Below are 19,761 nucleotides of genomic sequence, written 5' to 3' on the forward strand. Positions count from 1 at the left end.
CTCGAGGTTTCACGATACTTTTCAAACGCAGTAAAGATATCGCCCCCGAGCGCCCTTAATTACACTCTGCATCTGCATCTGCATCTGTAAATTTACTCCAGCTGTGACTGAGTGGGAGTCTCCGGCTAAACAAGATTGGATGTGAACCCAGCGAAATGCCAGCGAAATGCCAGCCACCCCAATTCAAGCTTTAGACAAGGTTTTGTCTTTTCCGAATGCAACCCAGTCCAGGGCAGTATAATAGTGTATTTGTACTTGTCGCTTGGGGTGGTTGGCCACATTGTGAATAGCCCTCAGACATCCCAGAAGTGCCGAGGTGCGTATCCCAAACAAGAAGGACCTTACTGTGTAGATCTCACTGCCCCGCAAACTGGCACAGCATGGGACGTGCTCTACGTAGGAGAAAAATGAGGCTGGAATTAGCCCATTCAAATTTGGATCATAGAATTCTTCAAACAATTGAATGGCAAATCAACCACAAATGGAACAGATAAATTTGAAAGGATTGGGGTCGCTTTTACCTTCAAGTTATCTGGAATCCTATCAAAGAATATGTTTTGTTCCAAATGCAAAGGAGAGAAATTCAGCCCCAGCCGCTTTTTATCCAATCACGTGCCCTCGCAAAGGACGTGCCCAAAGATCTACCCGATATCCACAATATTAAGGACTTTGCTCTTCTGAATGGTCAAACCGCCGCCTCGTGCCTTGATATCCCGTGCTGCGACCATGCATATGCCTATCAGAGTCGTTGTGAGTATACTCTGTACAGAGCACAATGCCATCCCAGGATTTCATCCCATTTCCAGGATCTGTTGATCGAGTTCAATCTTCAATATCGTCGGAGATTATTCCTATTGCGTCAACTACCGGTGCTGTGCGCATTCCAATGACGCCAGTGGCATCTTAGTCGCACGCCACATAATAACCTTATCCCCTCTCAGCTTGCTATGATCGTTACGGTGCCACTAAGGTTGAGGGCTGGGTTGATGTTAAGCTGAAGATTCTATTATCAACAATTTGGATCCCTTGCCATGCCTCGGATGTCACAACGCTGTTCTTTTGCGGTGATTTCAGCTCGAAAATTCAAGGCCACTAGTATCTTAAATACTTGCTTTTGAAATGACGGTCTGATGATTGGGTAGGAAAAATGCCTCCCTCTTATTGTGGGTAACCTTGACCCTTGAAAGTCGGGACCACCGAGACACAATTCCGAAGATTACTACCTCCATTACCCAAGTGCCGGGTTATGGGATGAGGAAGGGAAGCGTGGACAAAAGGAATCAAATCACGCGCAGTTGGCAATGGCTGGCAGCGAAATTGCGGCGAGCCTGCCAAGAAGTAAAGGAAATCTACGAGAGCATCCCAGGCAGGCATACTCCAGATTCCAACACTCGGGGCAATATAAGTGTGGACCATAACTATGAGTGATCTCCCCCAAATTTTCTGCCATTCGCAGCTCTCATCCACTCCTACTCTCTCCTCTTCCCTCCATCTTTCAAGAGTTTTTCAAGATGAAGTATAGTTTTGCATTAACGGGCCTCGCCCTCTGCTTTGCAAGAACCCTCGCCTTCCCTTCCCGCATGTTTGATAATGCTCAATCCATGAGCGAAGAAGAGAAGCGTTCTCTTGAGAAGATCACTGCTCAAATTGAAGCTGGGATCGAGAAACGCGTATCGACTCCTCGCTCTTTCTCTGCATCCGGCCAATATGTATCCAACAAAGGCGATCATGCCTTTGTTGCTCCAGGGCCCAATGATTTACGTGGTCCCTGCCCTGGTAAGGAACCCCTCGAATCGATCTCTTGGTCTGGAACAAAGATACTCGCTTCTTTGGCCTCTTGATACGTTTTTTTTTTCTCTCTTTCGATTTTTCGCCAGAAGCTAAAAGAACAAAACCGCGACCAACAATGGAAGGTTTCGAAACTGGCTTCATAGGTCAATGCTAATGCTCGTCTATGTAGGGTTAAATGCTATGGCCAATCACAACTATATTCCTCACAATGGGGTGGCGACAATTTCACAATTTGTTCAAGGAACCTATGACGGTGAGTCATATGTCGTCGTGATTATGAATGTCTCGTACTGATTTAAGAAATAGTGTTTGGCATGGGGGCTGATCTTGGAGCATTCCTCACTATATATGGTGCTGTCTTCGACGGGGATTTGCTAAGTTGGTCCATTGGAGGACCTCCATCTGCAGGCTTGCTGAGCTCAGTTGGACTTCTCGGTAAACCTCAAGGATTAATTGGATCACATAATAAATATGAGGCCGATGTATCACCTGCACGTCCGGATCTTTATCAATAGTAAGTTATACCACATCACAAGGTGGGGCGATAAATTTGTTAACGGTGGCTAGTAATAATAATTACAAAGTGATCATGTCTCAATTTGAAGAGATGTACGCTTTGCCGCTAGGTCCGAACGGTTACGATTTATCAGTTCTGACTCCTTTCCGAGCAACTCGTTTCCAACAATCCATTGACAATAATCCATACTTCTTCAACGGACCTTTTGCAGGAATAGCTGTACAGCCTGCAGCATACACTTTCATTTATCGATATATGGCCAACAAATCCTCTGAATATCCTGAGGGATACTTGAATGGCGATGTCTTGAAGTCATTTTATGCTATTACCGGAGAACCAGGTAGCTTTGTGTGGACAGAAGGACATGAGAAAATCCCAGACAACTGGTACAAACGCGCTATTGGCGACGAATACGGCCTCGTACCTTTCGCACTCGACCTCAACATCGCAGCTCTTGAACACCCCGAGTTCCTTTCCGTTGGAGGAAATACCGGTACGGTAAACTCATTCACAGGCGTCGATCTTAAGAATTTGACGGGCGGTGTATTTGATGTTACCACGTTGGCCGAGGGAAATAACGCGATTTGTTTTGCATTCCAAGCTGCCCAGCAGGCTGCTCCTGATATCCTTAAGGGTCTATTGTCTAATACTGCCTCTGCTTTGAGTCAGCTGAATGCAGCGGTTTCTGCAGCGTTGAGTGGGTTGAGTTGTCCTCAGCTGAAGAGTATTGATAGTTCGCTATTTGCGCAGTATCCTGGTGCAAAGGGGGCTTATTAGTTATTATAGATGATTGATACGATCATGTGACGACGAATTTATGTGGATTTGATATGTGAATAGGAATGGTTCAGGCATTGGTCTTCTTTGTATATAGTTTTTATCTTGTCTATGAGCGAATCAAGAATCATCTTCAACGTTATGGTAAATGTCTGGTTTGCAGTTGACATGTGAATCTGACCACCCACTAGTCTGAGATGGGCTTTAGAGTAAATAAGCATGCTGACAGTGCTTGCCAGCTTGGCGTTATCCTTATTCAGAAACTCGCCTGAAGTCTCTTTAATTTCTTTCCTTGACCACTGTTTTTCGTCACAATGCCATATTATTCCCTAGCCAAAAATTCCGTAGGCGAAAGCTTGAAGTTTCCGATATGTGCGGATTGTGAGGACACCATCAACGTCGCAATACCAAAGTCAAAGGATTTCCCCGGGTTTCGACGATACGCTTCTTCTGAGTCGTATAGCGCCATCGAGTACTCTGCTAGGCAAGGTTGCGCAGTGTGTAGACTCGTACGTGCAATATTTCCAAGTCCCAGATATTCAGCAATGAATGATAACAGCCTAGGGGCCGGCGCATTGTCAAATGTACAGAAACCCCTAGGGCCAGGAAATCAATATGCAGAGATCACCATTCTTCGGCCCGAACTAGGTAGGTTCAAAACACCCTTTTTTCGTTTTGAGCAAGCATTTGAATATGAGGGAGGTACACACTATAGAGAAAAGTAGCATGCAAGAATGCGGTCCCAAACCAATGCAAACTTTGTTGTATGGGAAGAAGTTTAAGTTATCAGTGTCTTGACTTTGACTGATATTCAGGAAGCTGGTATCCGTGGTTCAAATGTACCCATTCAAAGTCGTCATATCACTAAGTGATCTGGTTCTACCGCAAGTATCACGCTGGCAGATAAATGGGTTCAAAATTGCATAAAAGATGCAGCCATTCAACAGATTTAGCTTCGAGCTTGCCATCACGATTGCTCAAAATTAATTTCTCAAAAATGAAACATCGTTACTACATTCGTCTTTGCAATAAAAACATACCGCCAAATTCCAAATATGCAACACTAAGTCATGTATGGGGAAACGTCAATTTTGTTAAACTGCTCAAAAGCAACCTCGCGTCTTTCAAAGAAGACATACCAATGTCCAGCCTGTCCAAAACCTTTCAGGATGCAATTAAACTGGCCCTGAGATTCGGATTCCATTACCTATGGATCGATTCCTTATGCATTATTCAAGATAATGGCGACGATTGGTTAAAAGAGTCTGCTCTTATGGCCAGTATCTATGGTGGTTCTAGTCTTAACATCTCCGCCACTGGAGCACAAAATGGTAACGAAGGGTTGTTCTTCGAGAGGGATTTGAATTCGATTCGGACCGTAAATCTAATGACGCAAGTGGAAGGCCAGAAGAACTGCTCTGGGCTCAATGACTCAAATGGAGACAATTCAAGGCTTGCGTGGGTTTGTGTAGATGGATCTATGTATGGGCGAGCATGTCGTGAGTCACCATTGTATCAAAGAGCGTGGACCTTTCAAGAACGTTTCTTAAGCCCTCGCACTCTACATTTGGGAAACCCCCAGATTATATTTGAATGCCATACACGCATACACTATGAAACATTTCCAGAGACTAGGACAACTAATTTTGAAGAGAGAGGCACTGTGGAATCCCAATATCACACTTTTCGTCGTGCTTGGTCAATCATAGTTGGAAACTATTCGAAAAGCCGACTGACAATAAGCAGTGACAAGCTTATAGCATTGTCCGGCGTTGCTAAACATTTTGCCAACAAATATAATGTTGAATATCTCGCAGGAATATGGAGGGAGCATTTGCCCCTCGCTCTATTATGGTCAGTAGACGATAAGAATGGAACTGGGTCACTTCCACTTCGGGGACCAAGTTGGTCTTGGGCAAGTAGGAATGGATCTATAAGATACGATAGGTTATACTCTTTTGTCACAACGCCTTATGATGACCGCCCGAGCCCTTGGGAGGCAAATGATTTTAAGATTCTAGATGTTCAGGTTCGGACTACACCTGATTTATACGGCCATTGCCTGTGTGGAACAATGCGTATCGAATGTGTCAGTCTACTGGATGGAACCGAAACTTCTGGCGGGTTGTATCCAAATAGAACCAGCAAGACCGTGCATATCGGAGAGGGATCATTCAGTATCAATTATTATTTTGATGACTGGAGAGATCACCATAAAATATATCTACTAAAGATATTCTCAAGGAAAATGATGGGAAATTCGAAACTTTCTTATCAAAGGAGCCGAAACGCTCAATGGGGAGCTCTATCTCTTTTACCTCAAATATCTGGTGTACATAACTGTGAAGAGGGGCTAATAATAGCTCCAGTCGCCAGGAAGAAGGGGATCTTCACACGCGTAGGGGTATATCAAACTCCAGGCTATAGTGGAACTTTGCAAGACTTCGAGAACATGAGAAATAAGGGTAGGCTTTCACTTGAGAATGAGCTATCATTATATCAAGAAGTATCAGGGGTCAATAAAGCAGGAGATCAAATGTATATTATCACTCTTATCTAACGAGATCAAACTATCTTCACCGCAAATCACAAATTCCTTTTGCCAGATGCGGTTCAAGGTTCCTGACTTTGTGACAAGAAGTTGGCCGCTTCTCTCTTCAAATAAAATTCCGGTGGTCTAACAGCCAAGTCTTCAATTGAAAGCCAAGAACCAATGCCTTGTGATTCATGTAGATGAGGTGAGAGCATCCTCTCACTTCTAGATCACATTGTGCTGGAAATATCGGCGCCAAGTTCCGAGTACAGCTTCAAACCTTCAAGATCCGATAAAACATCCCACCCCAGAATTATAATTCTCGAGATGATTAATGTCATTCCAATTCAAGTCTTAAGCACTTGCTCGAAACTCCAAGAGGGGATACACGAAAACAATGAGGAACGTGATGTTATAAACTCAACACGAATGCTGACACCAAGCATCCTTTCCTCCTCACCCACGATGCGTAAAAAGACATAAGCGCCAAGTTCCAAGAACTCACTCGAAACACCACGACCAGACGGCCTTTCAAAGCAAAAAAGTAAAAGCTATCATCACATTTTCATCTCATCAACACAAATACCATCTTGGCAACCCCTAACACCAAACATCCGTGCATACCCCTTCATTTCCCAATTCAACCGAATTTGGAAATCTTGTTCTTCCTTATCCACTTGTGTACTCTTTATGTACAAACAATGTAAAGAACCAATCGTTTTGTAGGCTTCTGATTGGACCAGCAGGAGATATATTCTTATTATGGAAATAGGTAACGGGAAGGGAGAGGGGCTTTGGCGATTTGCCATGCTTTTGTGGGGCAGACGTTTGCTGGGTTTGGGAGATTGTTTTTCTTGGTGGTGATTTTTTTGGGTTCAGGTTAATAATGGAATGAAATGTGTAGAGTCGATGATGAGATATATATCTTGCGATCCCGCCCGCTACTATTCGTAGACTGCCGGCGCTATTTGTTTCCTGATACCCAAAGTTTATTGCTCATTATCAGACTTTCTCCTGGATATTTGCATTTATCTCCACGATATCAATAATCACCCCATCCTCTTCGCCAAAACAAAACAAAACAAAACAAAAAAGCATTATCATCACTCAAAATGCAACTCAAAACTACTCTCACGCTTCTATCTCTCCTCAGCCCAATCCTCGCCCTCGACTACATATCAACATATAACCTCGGCGCTGCTCGTTGGGACGCAACCCTGACCGACACACCCAACAACATTACTTGCACGGTCACTTACGACAATATTGCTTCCCTCCTCATCGCAGATTCAGATGGATATCTCAGTAGTGCGGTTGCGATTGTGATGCCATGTAGTAATCTAAATGCAGTTGCCACAACCGTTGTTGGGAAAGAGAGTTCGAGTGTCAGCTATACGGTGCCCGGGGGAGAGAAGAAAGATTTTGTGGTAGCAAGTCGGACTGTGTTAGATGATGGAGAGGTGATTATGATGTCTTATGGAGCATGAAGCGGAAGCGATGAGAATTTGGTGGAAGCGAAAAGGAGATGAAGAAAGGAGGAGGAGATGGAGATAGAGGAGACAAAAGGGGCTAATGGAGTTGCGGAAAGAGTAAATGAAGAACGATATGGGGTCAGATGGAGAAACTGTAGAGGATGTGGTAATGGCAGACATAGAAGGAAAGATATGTACGAAATCACGATCGAGAAGAGAAGTATTTAATATGTCTTATAGCAGCTGCGAGAGACAGTAGCTATAGACAGCGAATGAGCAAACAGTCAGATACCCAGATCTAACGAGCTATGGAAATTCAATTTCTGTGCGAGTAACCTTACATACATACATCTCTTGTGCATTCCCGTGCAGTCGGTACTCAGAGCTTACTTTCATCTCAATATGTCTAATACCACTGTTCCGTTCAACACCCACGTGATAATCACAAGGATATCTTGTCCGTTCCCTCCCTGTCTCTTTTTCAATATTTTCCAATATGATTTTCACCGAAAACATCTTTTGCCAATAAGGAATCATATGCGATATGAAATTGTTTCAAGTTTCGAGAGTCTAGCGCATATGGTGAACTGTGCAATCCTCGCCGTGCCATACAGGCGGCTAGCTTATCCAGCGGGATCCACCTCTGTGTGAGTCCCATTCTGGAAAAGATATTCATTTCCGCTGGGAATACTTGGCGTTGTGAAGCTTACGAGTTCGGCGAGAGTGCTGTGGTTGATTATTTACACATTTGGTAGAATTTTAATTGTTTGTTATTGAATCTGAAGCAAAGCATAGAATCATAGCAACCCCCGTGATAGTAGTCCCAGTAGATTTTCTTTAGTATTATCTTCTTAATTAAGGAATCATTGTTATACTCGACACCAGACAATGGTATCCCCATTCGATCTCTTTCCACCCAGACCTTGAAAATCTCGACCCAGCGTATATATCCAGCCATAGAAATTACCCGCACCACCTCAAACCAGAATTCTACTTCATTCGCAAGCTCTTACATACTTCAATCCCGGCAACTCTCTACTTTGCCATCCCTCTCCTCTCCTAATCCTTCCATCGCCCCTTCCGGACCCATCACCACAAATCCACGCACCACTTATACCACCTTCTTGCCACCCAAAACAACTTAAAAGCTGATGCTTGCGTAGGCTTTCCTTGTCGCCCGATAATAATGTATGTCCCGGTACAATATCTCGGCGCCCAGAAGCCTCTTCGAGTTTTTCGCGTGTATATAAAGCTATTAGGTGATGAGGCAGTGAAGGCGGCGCGTCTTTGTGACCTGGGGTGAGTCTCATGAGTTCTGTATACCAACGTGTACTATGTTCTTCTAGTTCTGCATGACTTGGCAATCCTATATACAACGTTTCTAAATTCCCGAAATATCTCAACTCGAAGATTGGACAGGTGAAGGAATCACTTGCTCTTAGGGTTAGGTATGTTTGTGTGATCATTATATGCCGTATGAGATGAGTTGGAAGATCTGGATCCAATGCAGTCGTATCAAGCGAGTCATGGTCATAGTGGCGCTCGCAGTGAGGATGATAGTGTAGGATGTCAACGGCGTGATGGAAATATATAGCGCCCCGTTTGTTTAGCATGGAGGGATTGAGGATCGAATAACACTTCAGAGCAACTTCACGAGAAGCTCGACATGTTTGGGTAAGTGGTGGTGGTTGAGATTGATATCTGTATGTATGGAATTCTGGAGCGAAATCGACTTTGACAATACGGGGTACAACGCTGTCTGGCTGAAGAGAAATAGAGAATATTTTGAGTTGAAGTTCGACTGGGAGTTGTCTGAACTGTGGGAATGATGACATTCTGGCGTGTTTCACGTGAGATAGAAGAAGATTCTGATACGACACTGGGGTTCCTGTTGGGTATATATGTTCGTTTGAAGGAGCCGAAAGTAAGCTATCCACTGAGAATATTTTCGAATTTGTGAACTGTTTGGCAAGTATCACGTTGGATGTTAACAGCAGAATTAGGCAGTAAATATGCAACTCCTGGTTGTACGCGGATTTTTAGCCACGAGTGAATGTATCGAATTTTAAAAATGAATTTCCTATGGTTGGAGCAGCGGTGAATTCGAGGAAATAGTCCGGTCTATTGCTAGTTCGCGTGTTGGCAAAAGTGAGACAGAAACTGATTGACACCACTGTGTTTGGAAGAGGTCTAAAATTTCACAATTTAGTAAAAGCTTCGTACCGTCAACGAACACGAACAACTGCTTGCATGTATGAGGCGACAGAGTGAATGGTCATGGTTAGATTATACGGTCAAAAGCCCGACCCAGGATTGAAATACAGCAATCTGGAACGAAAACTATATTGCTCATCAACCTAAATCTTCAGGCTTCTGGATCGGTCGCAATACATGATGAATATTGATGATATCGAGGTGTGTTAGGTGTGTTGGGCATTTCGCATGATTTGAAAGATTTCAATGTCTCTTCCGAAGTTGGACACCGAAGGATTTGAATTTGGGCTTCTTGAGGAGAGATGAGATGATATTCAAGGTTCGTTATGTTCCTCATAGTCACTGACTCGACGGAATTTGACTGATGTTGAACAAACCAAACAAGAACGACCACCTGATAACGCGCTGGCTGATGATCCCTCCCGACGATCCCTCTAGTTTTACTCGGTCTCTAACAGGCACGTAACTTTACATGACCACGATTTTTGTTATTGATGGTGTACGACCTCATATACGGGCTCGAGTGCGTACATCATCCCAAGCTTCAGCCGCAGGTAGTGTGGCACGGAAGCTACGTGCATGTACCCAAAAGCAAAGAGCGGGGCAGGGTAGGATTTTCACCTGAAGCATGCATTTGGAGGCTCTCAGTTTTTGTTGTGAAGAAAGAAATGGCAACTCACCATAAAACTAACTTTGTCGTGAGAATTGATGAATGTTGTTGTTGTTGTTCTTGTTGGAAACAAAGGAGATGGGAAAAGCAAGAAGTATTGAGGTATCAAATAGCCAAAACCTAAAAGGAGACCAACTAAAACCCTACTACGGTGCAGCTTAGACCAACAATAATGGCTTTAAAGCAGACATTAGTGGAGTAGCAGTGGGGAATCACTAGAATACCAACTAGAATATCAACCATTGACGCCAGTAGCCAGAGATAGCATAGCGATGGCAATGATATGGAATAGCTCCTGCCACGGCTGTGCAGCACAAGAATAAGGTTCGATGGCCATGGCTGGCGCGAATGGCCATCATATATCATCTGATTGTCATTATCGAACCCTAATCATCCTTATTCCTTTACGTGAACAACACGTGGTGTGAGTGCAGACGCCATCGTTTGTTTGATAGTGTTTGCGTAACAATACTACTGCTGCAGTCAGACTCGATCGATTCTCGCCAAGAAGCGAAATCGGTGGACGAAGGTAGCTAATGATGAAAAGCCGGAATTTGATCTGATGTGCCGATACAGCGGCCTCTACACCCAAATTGCTCACGAGGAACTCTATGATGAAGAAAGGCGCCACGATGAAGATAGGCATCACGATAACTTCTAGACGGGCGCTTAAAGATGGGCTACATCGACCTTTATATTGTTGTACTTGGCCCTAAATGCTGACTGCGGACCACAGATCTTGGCTATCCACCTTTGGAATAAACGACAAGCGCCTTTTACAGGTTGTCGTCTGTTTCAATTGACATCACTGGCCCTTGAACTCTGTAATCGGCATGGAGGCCAATTCAATTTACGTGAAGACCCACCTACTTTTAGTATTGGCTCGTATTCCGACCTACATAACGAATGTGTACAAAGGTAGAAATAAGTGAAGGAACTCCATCCGTATACTCTATCACATAACCCTTTTCTCTGATATTCTCATTTGAAAAAGTTTACTGACATTACCTGTTGATTTTAATATGGGCTTTAACATTTGGTCAGAAAAGCCAAGCGGAAGCTTGCCACAGTACTCACGTTTGCCACAGCGAGAGCAAGCTGATACCCACCCTCATTCAGCATCTAGAGAAACTCCAACTCCATCAAACGTGTTCCCATATATTCGTTTCATTCTATACTCAATAACGGGCGTCGCATTCATCACATCTTTTCTTTGGGCCGGCCCCACCGCTCTTCGTGAATACCTCAATGCCCCATCCTCCTCCGCTGCTCTACCAACCATCACAAATTCCTCGACTCCAACGATTAACCTCGTAATCGCCTCCTTCACATCGAAAAGCGATTCATCAGGATGGACAAAAGGCTTGAAGAAAGACAACCTAGCAATTATCCAACACACTTCTCCGGCGTCCACACACAAAGGTTCTGAAGCCCTCATCTATTTGAAATACCTCCACCAATATTACGATAATCTACCTTCTGTTTCCATCTTCCTCAACAAATGGGAAGCGACAGAGCTTAGCTGCCCAATCTCCGAAACGGATCTGATCAATCGTCTTGACCTCGCTACTGTTCAATCTCGGGGCTTCCTCCCCTTCTGTTTCCAGGATGCATCAAGCATGGGAACCAATGATTCCGTCATCTCATTGTTTCAAAAGAGCTTTCCAGACAAGGAAGTACCCAACAAGTTTTCAGCTCCGTGTAATGAATTCGCGATTTCGAAGGACGCAATCCGTTCAGTACCAAGGCAACAATACCTGCATCTTGCTAATATGTTAAGACCAACATGTGCAGAATCTGACGCGGGGAAAGAGTGGGACGTTATGTGGCCGTACCTCTTCCTACAAGATGATACAAATGAAGTTGCTGCTTCAGAAGCCTTATGTCAAGGCTGGGGAATTTGCTTAGGTTCGGAGGATTAGAAACGCTTCAACGGACTGTGCTACAAGATGGAAATAGAGTAAGGCAAAAATTGAAATTAGTTATTTAGTCACCTTGACGTCTTTCTCTAGCGGAAACTAATCTCTTGTTTGATTATTAATTAGGAATTCATAAGTATATACATAATTTTCGTCGTTATTGTTACCCCCATCATTACTTTTGCGAGAAGATTGTGACAACCCTTCAAGACTCTTCCTGTTTTTTCCAAGTTGGAGAATTTAGAAGCAGTAGAGCTCAATTTTTACCGGACTGGTTAAGAGCCGCTTACAGTAGACGCACAAGAGAAATTCGTCCGCAATGTTGTTGATAAATCCTTGACATAGGCGATAGTAGTCGCCAACAAATCCGGGGACAACCGCAGAGCGCCAGATCTGCATTGCTAGTTGCAGACAAACTGTACTTCGAGCTGTGTGGCCTAAAAATTCTCTTTAATGCCGCGGATGCGCAACATTGCAGTATCTCTAGAGATCTCCAGTGTGGTATTTTGGGACTAGCAGTGATGGCACCGCTGTCTTCGATTTAAGACGTCACTGTCTCCAGATGTTTATCTCTCTCTTTGCTCAACTCCCTCTTCGTACCCAAAGTCTACAGTCCTAACTATTCCTCCAAACTCTAAATCATCTCGCAAGCTGTCTTTCTGTCCAATGATGAATTCCTCGCTTTCGTTCTCGCCCGTAACTGTATTACCACCCGGAATTCCTAATCGCGATTTGCTATCTTTCGTTGCCGGAGTTGACTTATCGTGGCTTTTGAGAGGATATGAATGGCCTTTTCCGGGACGCGCTTCATCGGAGCCGTACATGCGCCCCGAACTTCCCAACACTCTGGGACAATATTTTCGCATAAAGGGTCTTAGGGTAGGGGCGCATCCACCAACGATACTGAGATTAAGCTCGATAACACACCAGGTCAGGGCATCGACTGTGTCAACTATAATACATATAAGCAGGTGCAAATTAAAAATTCAAGGCTAAAAAAAGTTACCGGTGAGATCACTGCCTTTAAGCAATACGTATAAAGACTTTAGACGGATGATGCTAACGACACAAACGCTTGTGAAGAAGTCAGCATGGACCCAGATTTTTTCGGAAATTCGGAGATGTACAAGCTTCCCATTATCAATATACCCCCAACCCCAATTTTCTGCCTCATAGGGATCTGTAAGTTGTACATCATTGGGAGAGGCGCAATAACAGTTGCAAAGTCCGTTGCAATGCCCAAACCTGCCTGTGCAAAATAAAACACAGGCCTGTTGATACATTCTGCTGTTCCTGCATATTTGATATCCCAAGATGCAGATATAGGACGGCAGCTAAACACATTCGCCAGAACACTTGCAGATGAATAGCAAACTGTGAATGCAACCAGACCCCAGATAGCACAGTGAAACTTCCGAGAGGGAAATATGCGTCGGTAGAAGAGAAGAATGGATGTCTTTGCCATACCAGTTGCAGCACAGAAAAGGATGGCAGCAATGACGTTAATCTAGACGTTCATAATGGTCAGCTCCTGAGGAGAGGAACATTTATGGAGGGCTTACTATACCTTCAAAAAATTGGGATATAAATCGTCAAGTGGCACATCATACAGATGTTTTCCTAGTCCATAGTCGAGTACTGGGTACGTTAGTAAGACACATATGGAGATTGGGAAGATATCTCACGATTCAGAATGCATCCCGTTAAGGCAATTGAGGTCAGCTTCGTGGGAGAACACATCGTCAGTTTCAACTTCTACCTCCAAGGGGTGTATTGAGAATACCAAGGCAGATATCATAACATCTACTCATAAACACTAGGTCAGAACTATTCTTATACGACAATATGGTTATGAGAACTTACAATCATCAGCGGCAAATATTCGAACAATTCTAGATCTCGTGAAAGTCCGAACGGAAACCGCTATTATAGCCAGAGGAACGAAGACGCATATAACTACCACGAGTCCGGTTGCATGATATGGGGCCTGCGAATTTGGGGTAATTCCTGGAGGCGGGGGAATGGAGTAGACGATACCATCGTATGAAGACATAATGACAAGAGTTGAGTTTGTGAATTGAATTGAAAGACTTGTTCTCCGTATACTTGCTGTTATTCATATTAAGCAGATTCCGCGACCGGTGCCAAGATTCTTCTTGCGTTATGATCTTCGTAGAGCAATTTCACTCCATCAATACTTGCGATGTGTATAGCCGTTTGTTCAGTTCAAGCTGAATGTGCGGATCCAGAAACAATTTCACCTTCCAACATGCATGTGCAAATTTATTGGGGAGCATTTTCCCCAGTAAACAAGCACAGGATCTACGTGATTTACCTAATGCAAGGGTGATCTGAATTCTTCATGTAGAACATACCCTGTAGCGACAAGGGTTTAACATATGTTTGGTACCTCACACGAAAGATTGAGAAGCCAAGATGCAGCCCCATCTTCCTTGCTAGACTGTTGTCATAGACTTTGTGAAAACCACTGCTATATCAAACTCAACTTCTAGGGACAGAAGACTATCAAAAGATCAGCTTGAAGTAATTTGTTGAAATGACGAAGGTTGCCGCGGCTTCTGAATTTGCCTTCAAGATATGTCCACTGCCGTATCTAAACATCTAGAAAAAGCACAGTTGCATGGCTCAAAATCATCTTTTGTACGAGTGCTTCGTACCTTCGCGATATTCTACAACACACCGTCTGGTATTCTGGATATGTATCATCCCCAACCTAGAATCGAGCTTCTGTCCCGGGTTCCAATAGCTCATGAAGTATTCAAAATCACATGCCATGTTGGACTTTCGAAGGAATGCCCAACCCAGGCTCATTGGAGTTTTTTTGTTTTGAAACTTAAAAGAAAGTATGAACTTCAGTCATTCTTCTCTTTCTTCTCAAATTTCATATAAGAGATGAGGGTGGTCATTTCGGCTGTTCTAAGACTAAGACCCCTGGTGCATCACTAGTCTCCAACGCTGATGACGGCCCAAAGTCCTAGGATATGCTGGTAAGTCGTTGCATGGAACGTATGGAACAATGGAACACGTGGAACGGGTAAGAACTAGCATCTTTGTGTTGAATTTTACGAACGTATCCGAACGGAAAAGTACCACCACGAGATATTATCTATTGCATTGACGTTGGACCGAGCTACGAAGAAACGTGGGAATGCCTCCGCATGATGGGACCCGCTCCGCTGGAATTCTGGAAACACTCGAAGTGACAGGGATATTGGTATGGTGGACTATTAGTCCTCTTTGCTCTGTGTTGGAGGGGTAGCCGGTAGTGGGATGCGGCAGTCTTCATCACTATAATTGATTTATATTTATCGCCACTGTACTTTCTAGGATATCTTCTATACTTCTTTTTCCGAGTACTTTTTGGTCTCTGATGGCTCGCGATTGTCAGACAAAAAATGAACACAGAAACAGCACTAATAAGAGAAGTTTTGAAAGTAATTCTTCGTCAAAAGTGAATCTAAAAATGAATTCATGGTTCATTCTATATTGTGACTGCTTTCAAACAGACAAATGAGATTCATTTACCGAACAATGTCACTGAATATTGTGAGAATAGGTGTTGCTTTATTGTTTTGATAATAGATTCCAATTTGAACGGAGAATTTTGATGTTCGACTGTTTCTGACGATCGAGAGTCTGTTCTTACGCTTGATAGTCGTGTAGCTGGACCATATTGCATAGACGTTGATGATTGGAACCACAAGAAATCGGAATGCTCTTCCATAATTACAGTAAGTCAATGTTTAAACTGTGTCTATTTTATGAGTAATTAGAACTGACTTGGTGATAATATTTCCGATTTCTTTGAAAATCGATAGGCTTGCCTCCTTTCTAGGCGCATCTTCGGTAAAATGAGATGCCCTTACCTTAGATTTGGCTGCATCTCAACGTTCTAAACCAGTTCTTGGATTGGGTATAGAATTTAGATTGCGATACTACAGCAGACTTGTTTATTCTACCATGTACAATCGACACTTCAGACTGTCATGAGGAGTGTTCGAGTCAGTACCAATAGCTTAGCGGGCATCCTTCCTATCAGACGATACGTAATATCGGGGCGAGCCGACCCAGAAACCGGTAGCCTAGAGGATATGGAGAAAGAACTAGAACAGGACTTAGTAGCTGATTGTCAAAAAATTAGAACTTTCGTAATAGTTTAAATTATTATTGGACTTGAGGCATTTCCCTCTACAAGAAGAAGTTGGGTCATCTGTGTCTGTGTAACATCACACATCTACAATGATCCTCAAAACCATATCGACACATAGCTATAGTGGAACACACTATAAGGATCACTCCTCCAAGAAAATTGACTATCCACTATAATACAGGGGGTTTATAGTGGGCGTACATGGGGCTGTCCCACTTGAAGATCATTCCCGTTTTTCTGTGCTGAAAATCCAAAGATGTGCTACGGAGTTGCTTCTATTCAAGGACAGGGCTCAATCAATTATGCGTATTGATGATGTACTTGAAGAAGGCTTTTGCTGAAGGCCTCAATAGCCTCGGTCATTGGGTAACATCCCGCCGTCGGACAGCTCTCCGGCACTTGTTTGGGCTTGTGTTGGCGGCTGGACCTGACTAAATGAACGAATGAACAAATGGAGTCCCTCACTTGAGGAGAGGCTACAGCACTGCGATAAAATCTCTAGTCAGTATATCCTTTCACAAGGCTCAAATATACTCCAGCGGCAGCAATAAACCTTGGAGATTGACAATTAACGGCCAATGCAAGTGTATAGCCAAAGTCGAAAGCAGGGAGCAACAGAAAAAGTCAGTAGCACACGGTATGTACGAGATACAAAAAACAGAAGAAGTCCGGCGTGTGCTAGCCCAAACTTACCATGAGCCACTGGTAACCCGCGCACCACGTTTTCGGTAGCGTGGGTTATCGTAGCTTAGAAGACGCGATGTGGAGCTCATCAATAGTTCGGTGGCATAGGGTAATGAACGGCAATCTGCATCAAGATTGTCTTCACCGCAAGTAATCCCCACGTTTTCTAGCGTACCCATAGCTAAATCCGAAATATAATGCTACAATAAACTAGGGGTGTACAAATTAATATGGAATGGCGGCAATAAGTCATTCCATGCAGGATGAACTCGCACACACCTTGGTAATTTTAGTAATAACGTGCATAGAAAAAGTTCCGATGATTTAATCTACGCCACGGCTAGTAGCTTTCTTCAAGAAGGTATGTAAAGACATCTTTCCGTGCAATCATCATTGTTGGTCGATTGTCGATTGCTTGCCATTCTGGTAGTTAAGTGAAAATCATGGCGGGAGCTATCCTCGGTCTCATTCTTAGTCCGCTGTTCTTCGCCAACTGGGTTTCAGCCAACAACCTCATACACGATGTCGGAAGCGATGTTCTTGGGTGCGCTACAGTTGAAGCCATCTTCCCGGACAAAGTCTTTTACTCCAATAGTACCGTTTACCAGTACGAAAACAAGAATTTTTGGTCTCAGACGGAATATTTGAGTCCTGAATGTGTCTTCCGACCTACGACTGCTAGAGATGTTGCTACCGCAGTTGCATTGTTGGGGACGGCAGAAGGAAAGTTTGCTGTAAGAGGCGGTGGCCACATGGCAATTAAGGGATCAAACAATATTGACAACGGCGTGCTGATGGTCATGTCAAACATGACGACACTGTCGATATCTGACGATTGCAGCATTGTCTCTGTCGGGCCCTCGCATAGATGGGGGGATGTGTATAGTTATCTTCAGACTTACAATCGCGCTGTTCTTGGGGGCCGCCTAGCTTCAGTTGGTGTACCAGGGCTCCTTCTTGCTGGTGGCGTAAACTTCTACGGAAATCAACATGGATTCTCTGCTGATATGGTCATTGGGTATGAGGTGGTCCTGGCAAATGGAACGATTGTATACGTCACCTCCAGCTCCTACGCCGATCTCTTCTGGGCGTTGAAAGGAGGTAGCAGCAACTTTGGTGTTGTTACAAAATTTGATTTGAGAACCGTCCCATCGGAAGGAATTTGGGCTGGTATATACACCGTCGCACAGGACTATATCCCGGACTTTTATGCGGTAGGCATTTTCTTTCTCACCATTTGACAGAAATATACTAAGAATCAAAGGCCATTGCAAACTACTCCACGAATATCGTCGATCCACTTTCTCACATTGTTCCTGCAGTCATCCCTGTTGACTCAACCACCTCTGTTGGTGCCGTCATCCTCTTCTATGATAGCACTAATATCAGCTATCCTGCTTGTTTTGAGCCTTTTACTTCCATCCCGAGTGTCAGCAACACTTTGGACTTCAAGACCCTCACAGAATTCTCCCTTGAGACCAACACCGCTATAACACCCAATATTAATGACGTGTTCGTTGCTGGAACTATCGTGGGCAAAACATATGACGAGCTTCTTCAAGGAATAAAGATTATCAACGATACGTTTTTTTCGGCACTTCCTGAGCTGTATGCTCAACTTCCAGCGGAGAACATTTCCATCATCGAGATTGACTGGCAACCAATCGGTTCGCTTTGGTTGAGTGCCTCGGAGGCGAGTGGTGGTAATGCGCTAGGCCTTGATTCTTCAAAAGGCACATATCTTTGCTATGCGGAGGTTGTGGAATGGATTGGATCGTCTTATGATGAAATTGTTGCCGCTTGGGTCGAGAAAACAACTTACGCTATCAACAATGCTACGGAGGCGGCCGGGCTATACGATCCTTTCAACTACATGGGCGATGCAGCCGGTTTTCAGAGCATTTTCCCTGGATATGGAGCAACGAATGAGGCCAAGCTTTTGTCTATTTCGAGAAAATATGACCCAAGTAGACTTTTCCAAACATTGATGCCAGGAGGTTATAAAATTGGAGTTTAGGATTAGCCATTGTGCTTAAGAACACTTATATATAATATTGCGCGGAAAATCGCACACAACAAAGGTGCTTTTGATACATGATGAGTATTTTGTATATGTGCTGTCTCAGTTGCTAAGCTGGGAGTTGAAGAAGTCTGTGAAGATATTATCGGTGCCTTAGGCATCAAAGCGTGTTCTTATCACGGATATTTAGTCAGCCACGATGCTACCTCTCTGCGTTGTGTGTTCTCTGCTTGTGTTCAACTATCTGAGGAGTACATCCAACTATCGGAAGCTGCAATTATACTATTTCAAGTAAGCATCTGCCAATTCTATCTTGATGGAAGTGCTCCTCCTGCATATACATGCAAAGCGGTTACTAGAATGGGTCGATATTTCCACTTTCACCTTCTTCACGGTTGGGACCCGAATGGATCTAGCAAGTCGACATGTTTGCATCCATGAGTCTCTTCAAATTTGCATAGAAACTTCTTTGGGTGTATGGTGATGTGTGGTCTTGGAGCCAAATCCATTGCAACCTTCAACTGTGCCCTCTACTCCAGCTTCCTTTTCCGTCACATGCGATTTGCTACAAAAAATCCACTCCACAGAACCCAAAGTATATGGGTGCGGGTGAACCCAAGTTGGGTGTTCACCAATTCATGGCTATGGATAAAAGAGATAAAAGAGATCTGCCAATGGCATTCTTTCCCGCCTCCATATCATTCTTGCTCAAACAATCGAATGAGTTATATGCTACCTACCCCATCCAGATATCTTCAACTATGTGATACATGCAGTCAGCATGCATTGCGCAATGGGGGGCCAAAAGTACCAGCACTCAATCGCGTTATCGATAATATTTGCCGGCGAAATGTCGCACTGCACCTGTATGCAGTAAAACCTCCGCGTTCGATACAGAAAATTTATATAACCGTCGGCAGGTACATCTACCGATCTGGCGCACAAATCGACATAAATGCATCTATCTATACTCAGCCCCCGCCCCACCACATC

General features: G+C 43.9%; 7 protein-coding genes across 7 annotated transcripts; 5 read left to right on the forward strand and 2 right to left on the reverse strand.

The window, feature by feature from the left end:
* The first annotated feature begins 1,303 nt into the window (after positions 1–1,303).
* Bcprd5 lies at positions 1,304–3,221 on the forward strand. The gene is made up of 4 exons (XM_001548815.2): positions 1,304–1,776; positions 1,961–2,044; positions 2,098–2,305; positions 2,359–3,221. Exons 1-4 carry the CDS (start codon positions 1,512–1,514, stop codon positions 3,083–3,085), a joined length of 1,284 nt encoding a protein of 427 aa, XP_001548865.1. The 5' UTR covers positions 1,304–1,511; the 3' UTR covers positions 3,086–3,221.
* A 426-nt stretch (positions 3,222–3,647) lies between these two features.
* On the forward strand, positions 3,648–5,695 carry BCIN_03g00330 (hypothetical protein). The gene is made up of 2 exons (XM_024691673.1): positions 3,648–3,733; positions 3,905–5,695. Exon 2 carries the CDS (start codon positions 3,993–3,995, stop codon positions 5,643–5,645), a length of 1,653 nt encoding a protein of 550 aa, XP_024547444.1. The 5' UTR covers positions 3,648–3,733; positions 3,905–3,992; the 3' UTR covers positions 5,646–5,695.
* An 801-nt stretch (positions 5,696–6,496) lies between these two features.
* Positions 6,497–7,424, forward strand: BCIN_03g00340 (hypothetical protein). The gene has a single exon (XM_001548819.2). The coding sequence runs from the start codon at positions 6,731–6,733 to the stop codon at positions 7,103–7,105; it is 375 nt and encodes a 124-aa protein (XP_001548869.1). The 5' UTR covers positions 6,497–6,730; the 3' UTR covers positions 7,106–7,424.
* Positions 7,425–7,839: 415 nt separating this feature from the next.
* BCIN_03g00350 (hypothetical protein) lies at positions 7,840–10,274 on the reverse strand. Its single transcript, XM_024691674.1, has 3 exons — positions 10,203–10,274; positions 9,985–10,150; positions 7,840–9,280 (listed from the first exon to the last, which is right to left on the reverse strand). Exon 3 carries the CDS (start codon positions 8,923–8,925, stop codon positions 8,086–8,088), a length of 840 nt encoding a protein of 279 aa, XP_024547445.1. The 5' UTR covers positions 8,926–9,280; positions 9,985–10,150; positions 10,203–10,274; the 3' UTR covers positions 7,840–8,085.
* Positions 10,275–10,743: 469 nt separating this feature from the next.
* Positions 10,744–12,038, forward strand: BCIN_03g00360 (hypothetical protein). Its single transcript, XM_024691675.1, has one exon. It carries the CDS (start codon positions 10,997–10,999, stop codon positions 11,894–11,896), a length of 900 nt encoding a protein of 299 aa, XP_024547446.1. The 5' UTR covers positions 10,744–10,996; the 3' UTR covers positions 11,897–12,038.
* A 286-nt stretch (positions 12,039–12,324) lies between these two features.
* BCIN_03g00370 (hypothetical protein) lies at positions 12,325–14,125 on the reverse strand. Its single transcript, XM_024691676.1, has 5 exons — positions 13,579–14,125; positions 13,461–13,531; positions 13,021–13,400; positions 12,900–12,967; positions 12,325–12,845 (listed from the first exon to the last, which is right to left on the reverse strand). Exons 1-5 carry the CDS (start codon positions 13,631–13,633, stop codon positions 12,460–12,462), a joined length of 960 nt encoding a protein of 319 aa, XP_024547447.1. The 5' UTR covers positions 13,634–14,125; the 3' UTR covers positions 12,325–12,459.
* Positions 14,126–17,055: 2,930 nt separating this feature from the next.
* Positions 17,056–18,823, forward strand: BCIN_03g00380 (hypothetical protein). Its single transcript, XM_001548827.2, has 2 exons — positions 17,056–17,962; positions 18,013–18,823. The coding sequence occupies exons 1-2, from the start codon at positions 17,192–17,194 to the stop codon at positions 18,763–18,765; spliced, it is 1,524 nt and encodes a 507-aa protein (XP_001548877.1). The 5' UTR covers positions 17,056–17,191; the 3' UTR covers positions 18,766–18,823.
* Positions 18,824–19,761: the final 938 nt, after the last annotated feature.

The sequence above is a fragment of the Botrytis cinerea genome, chromosome 3, assembly GCF_000143535.2.
Source record: "Botrytis cinerea B05.10 chromosome 3, complete sequence".
NCBI lineage: Eukaryota > Fungi > Ascomycota > Leotiomycetes > Helotiales > Sclerotiniaceae > Botrytis > Botrytis cinerea.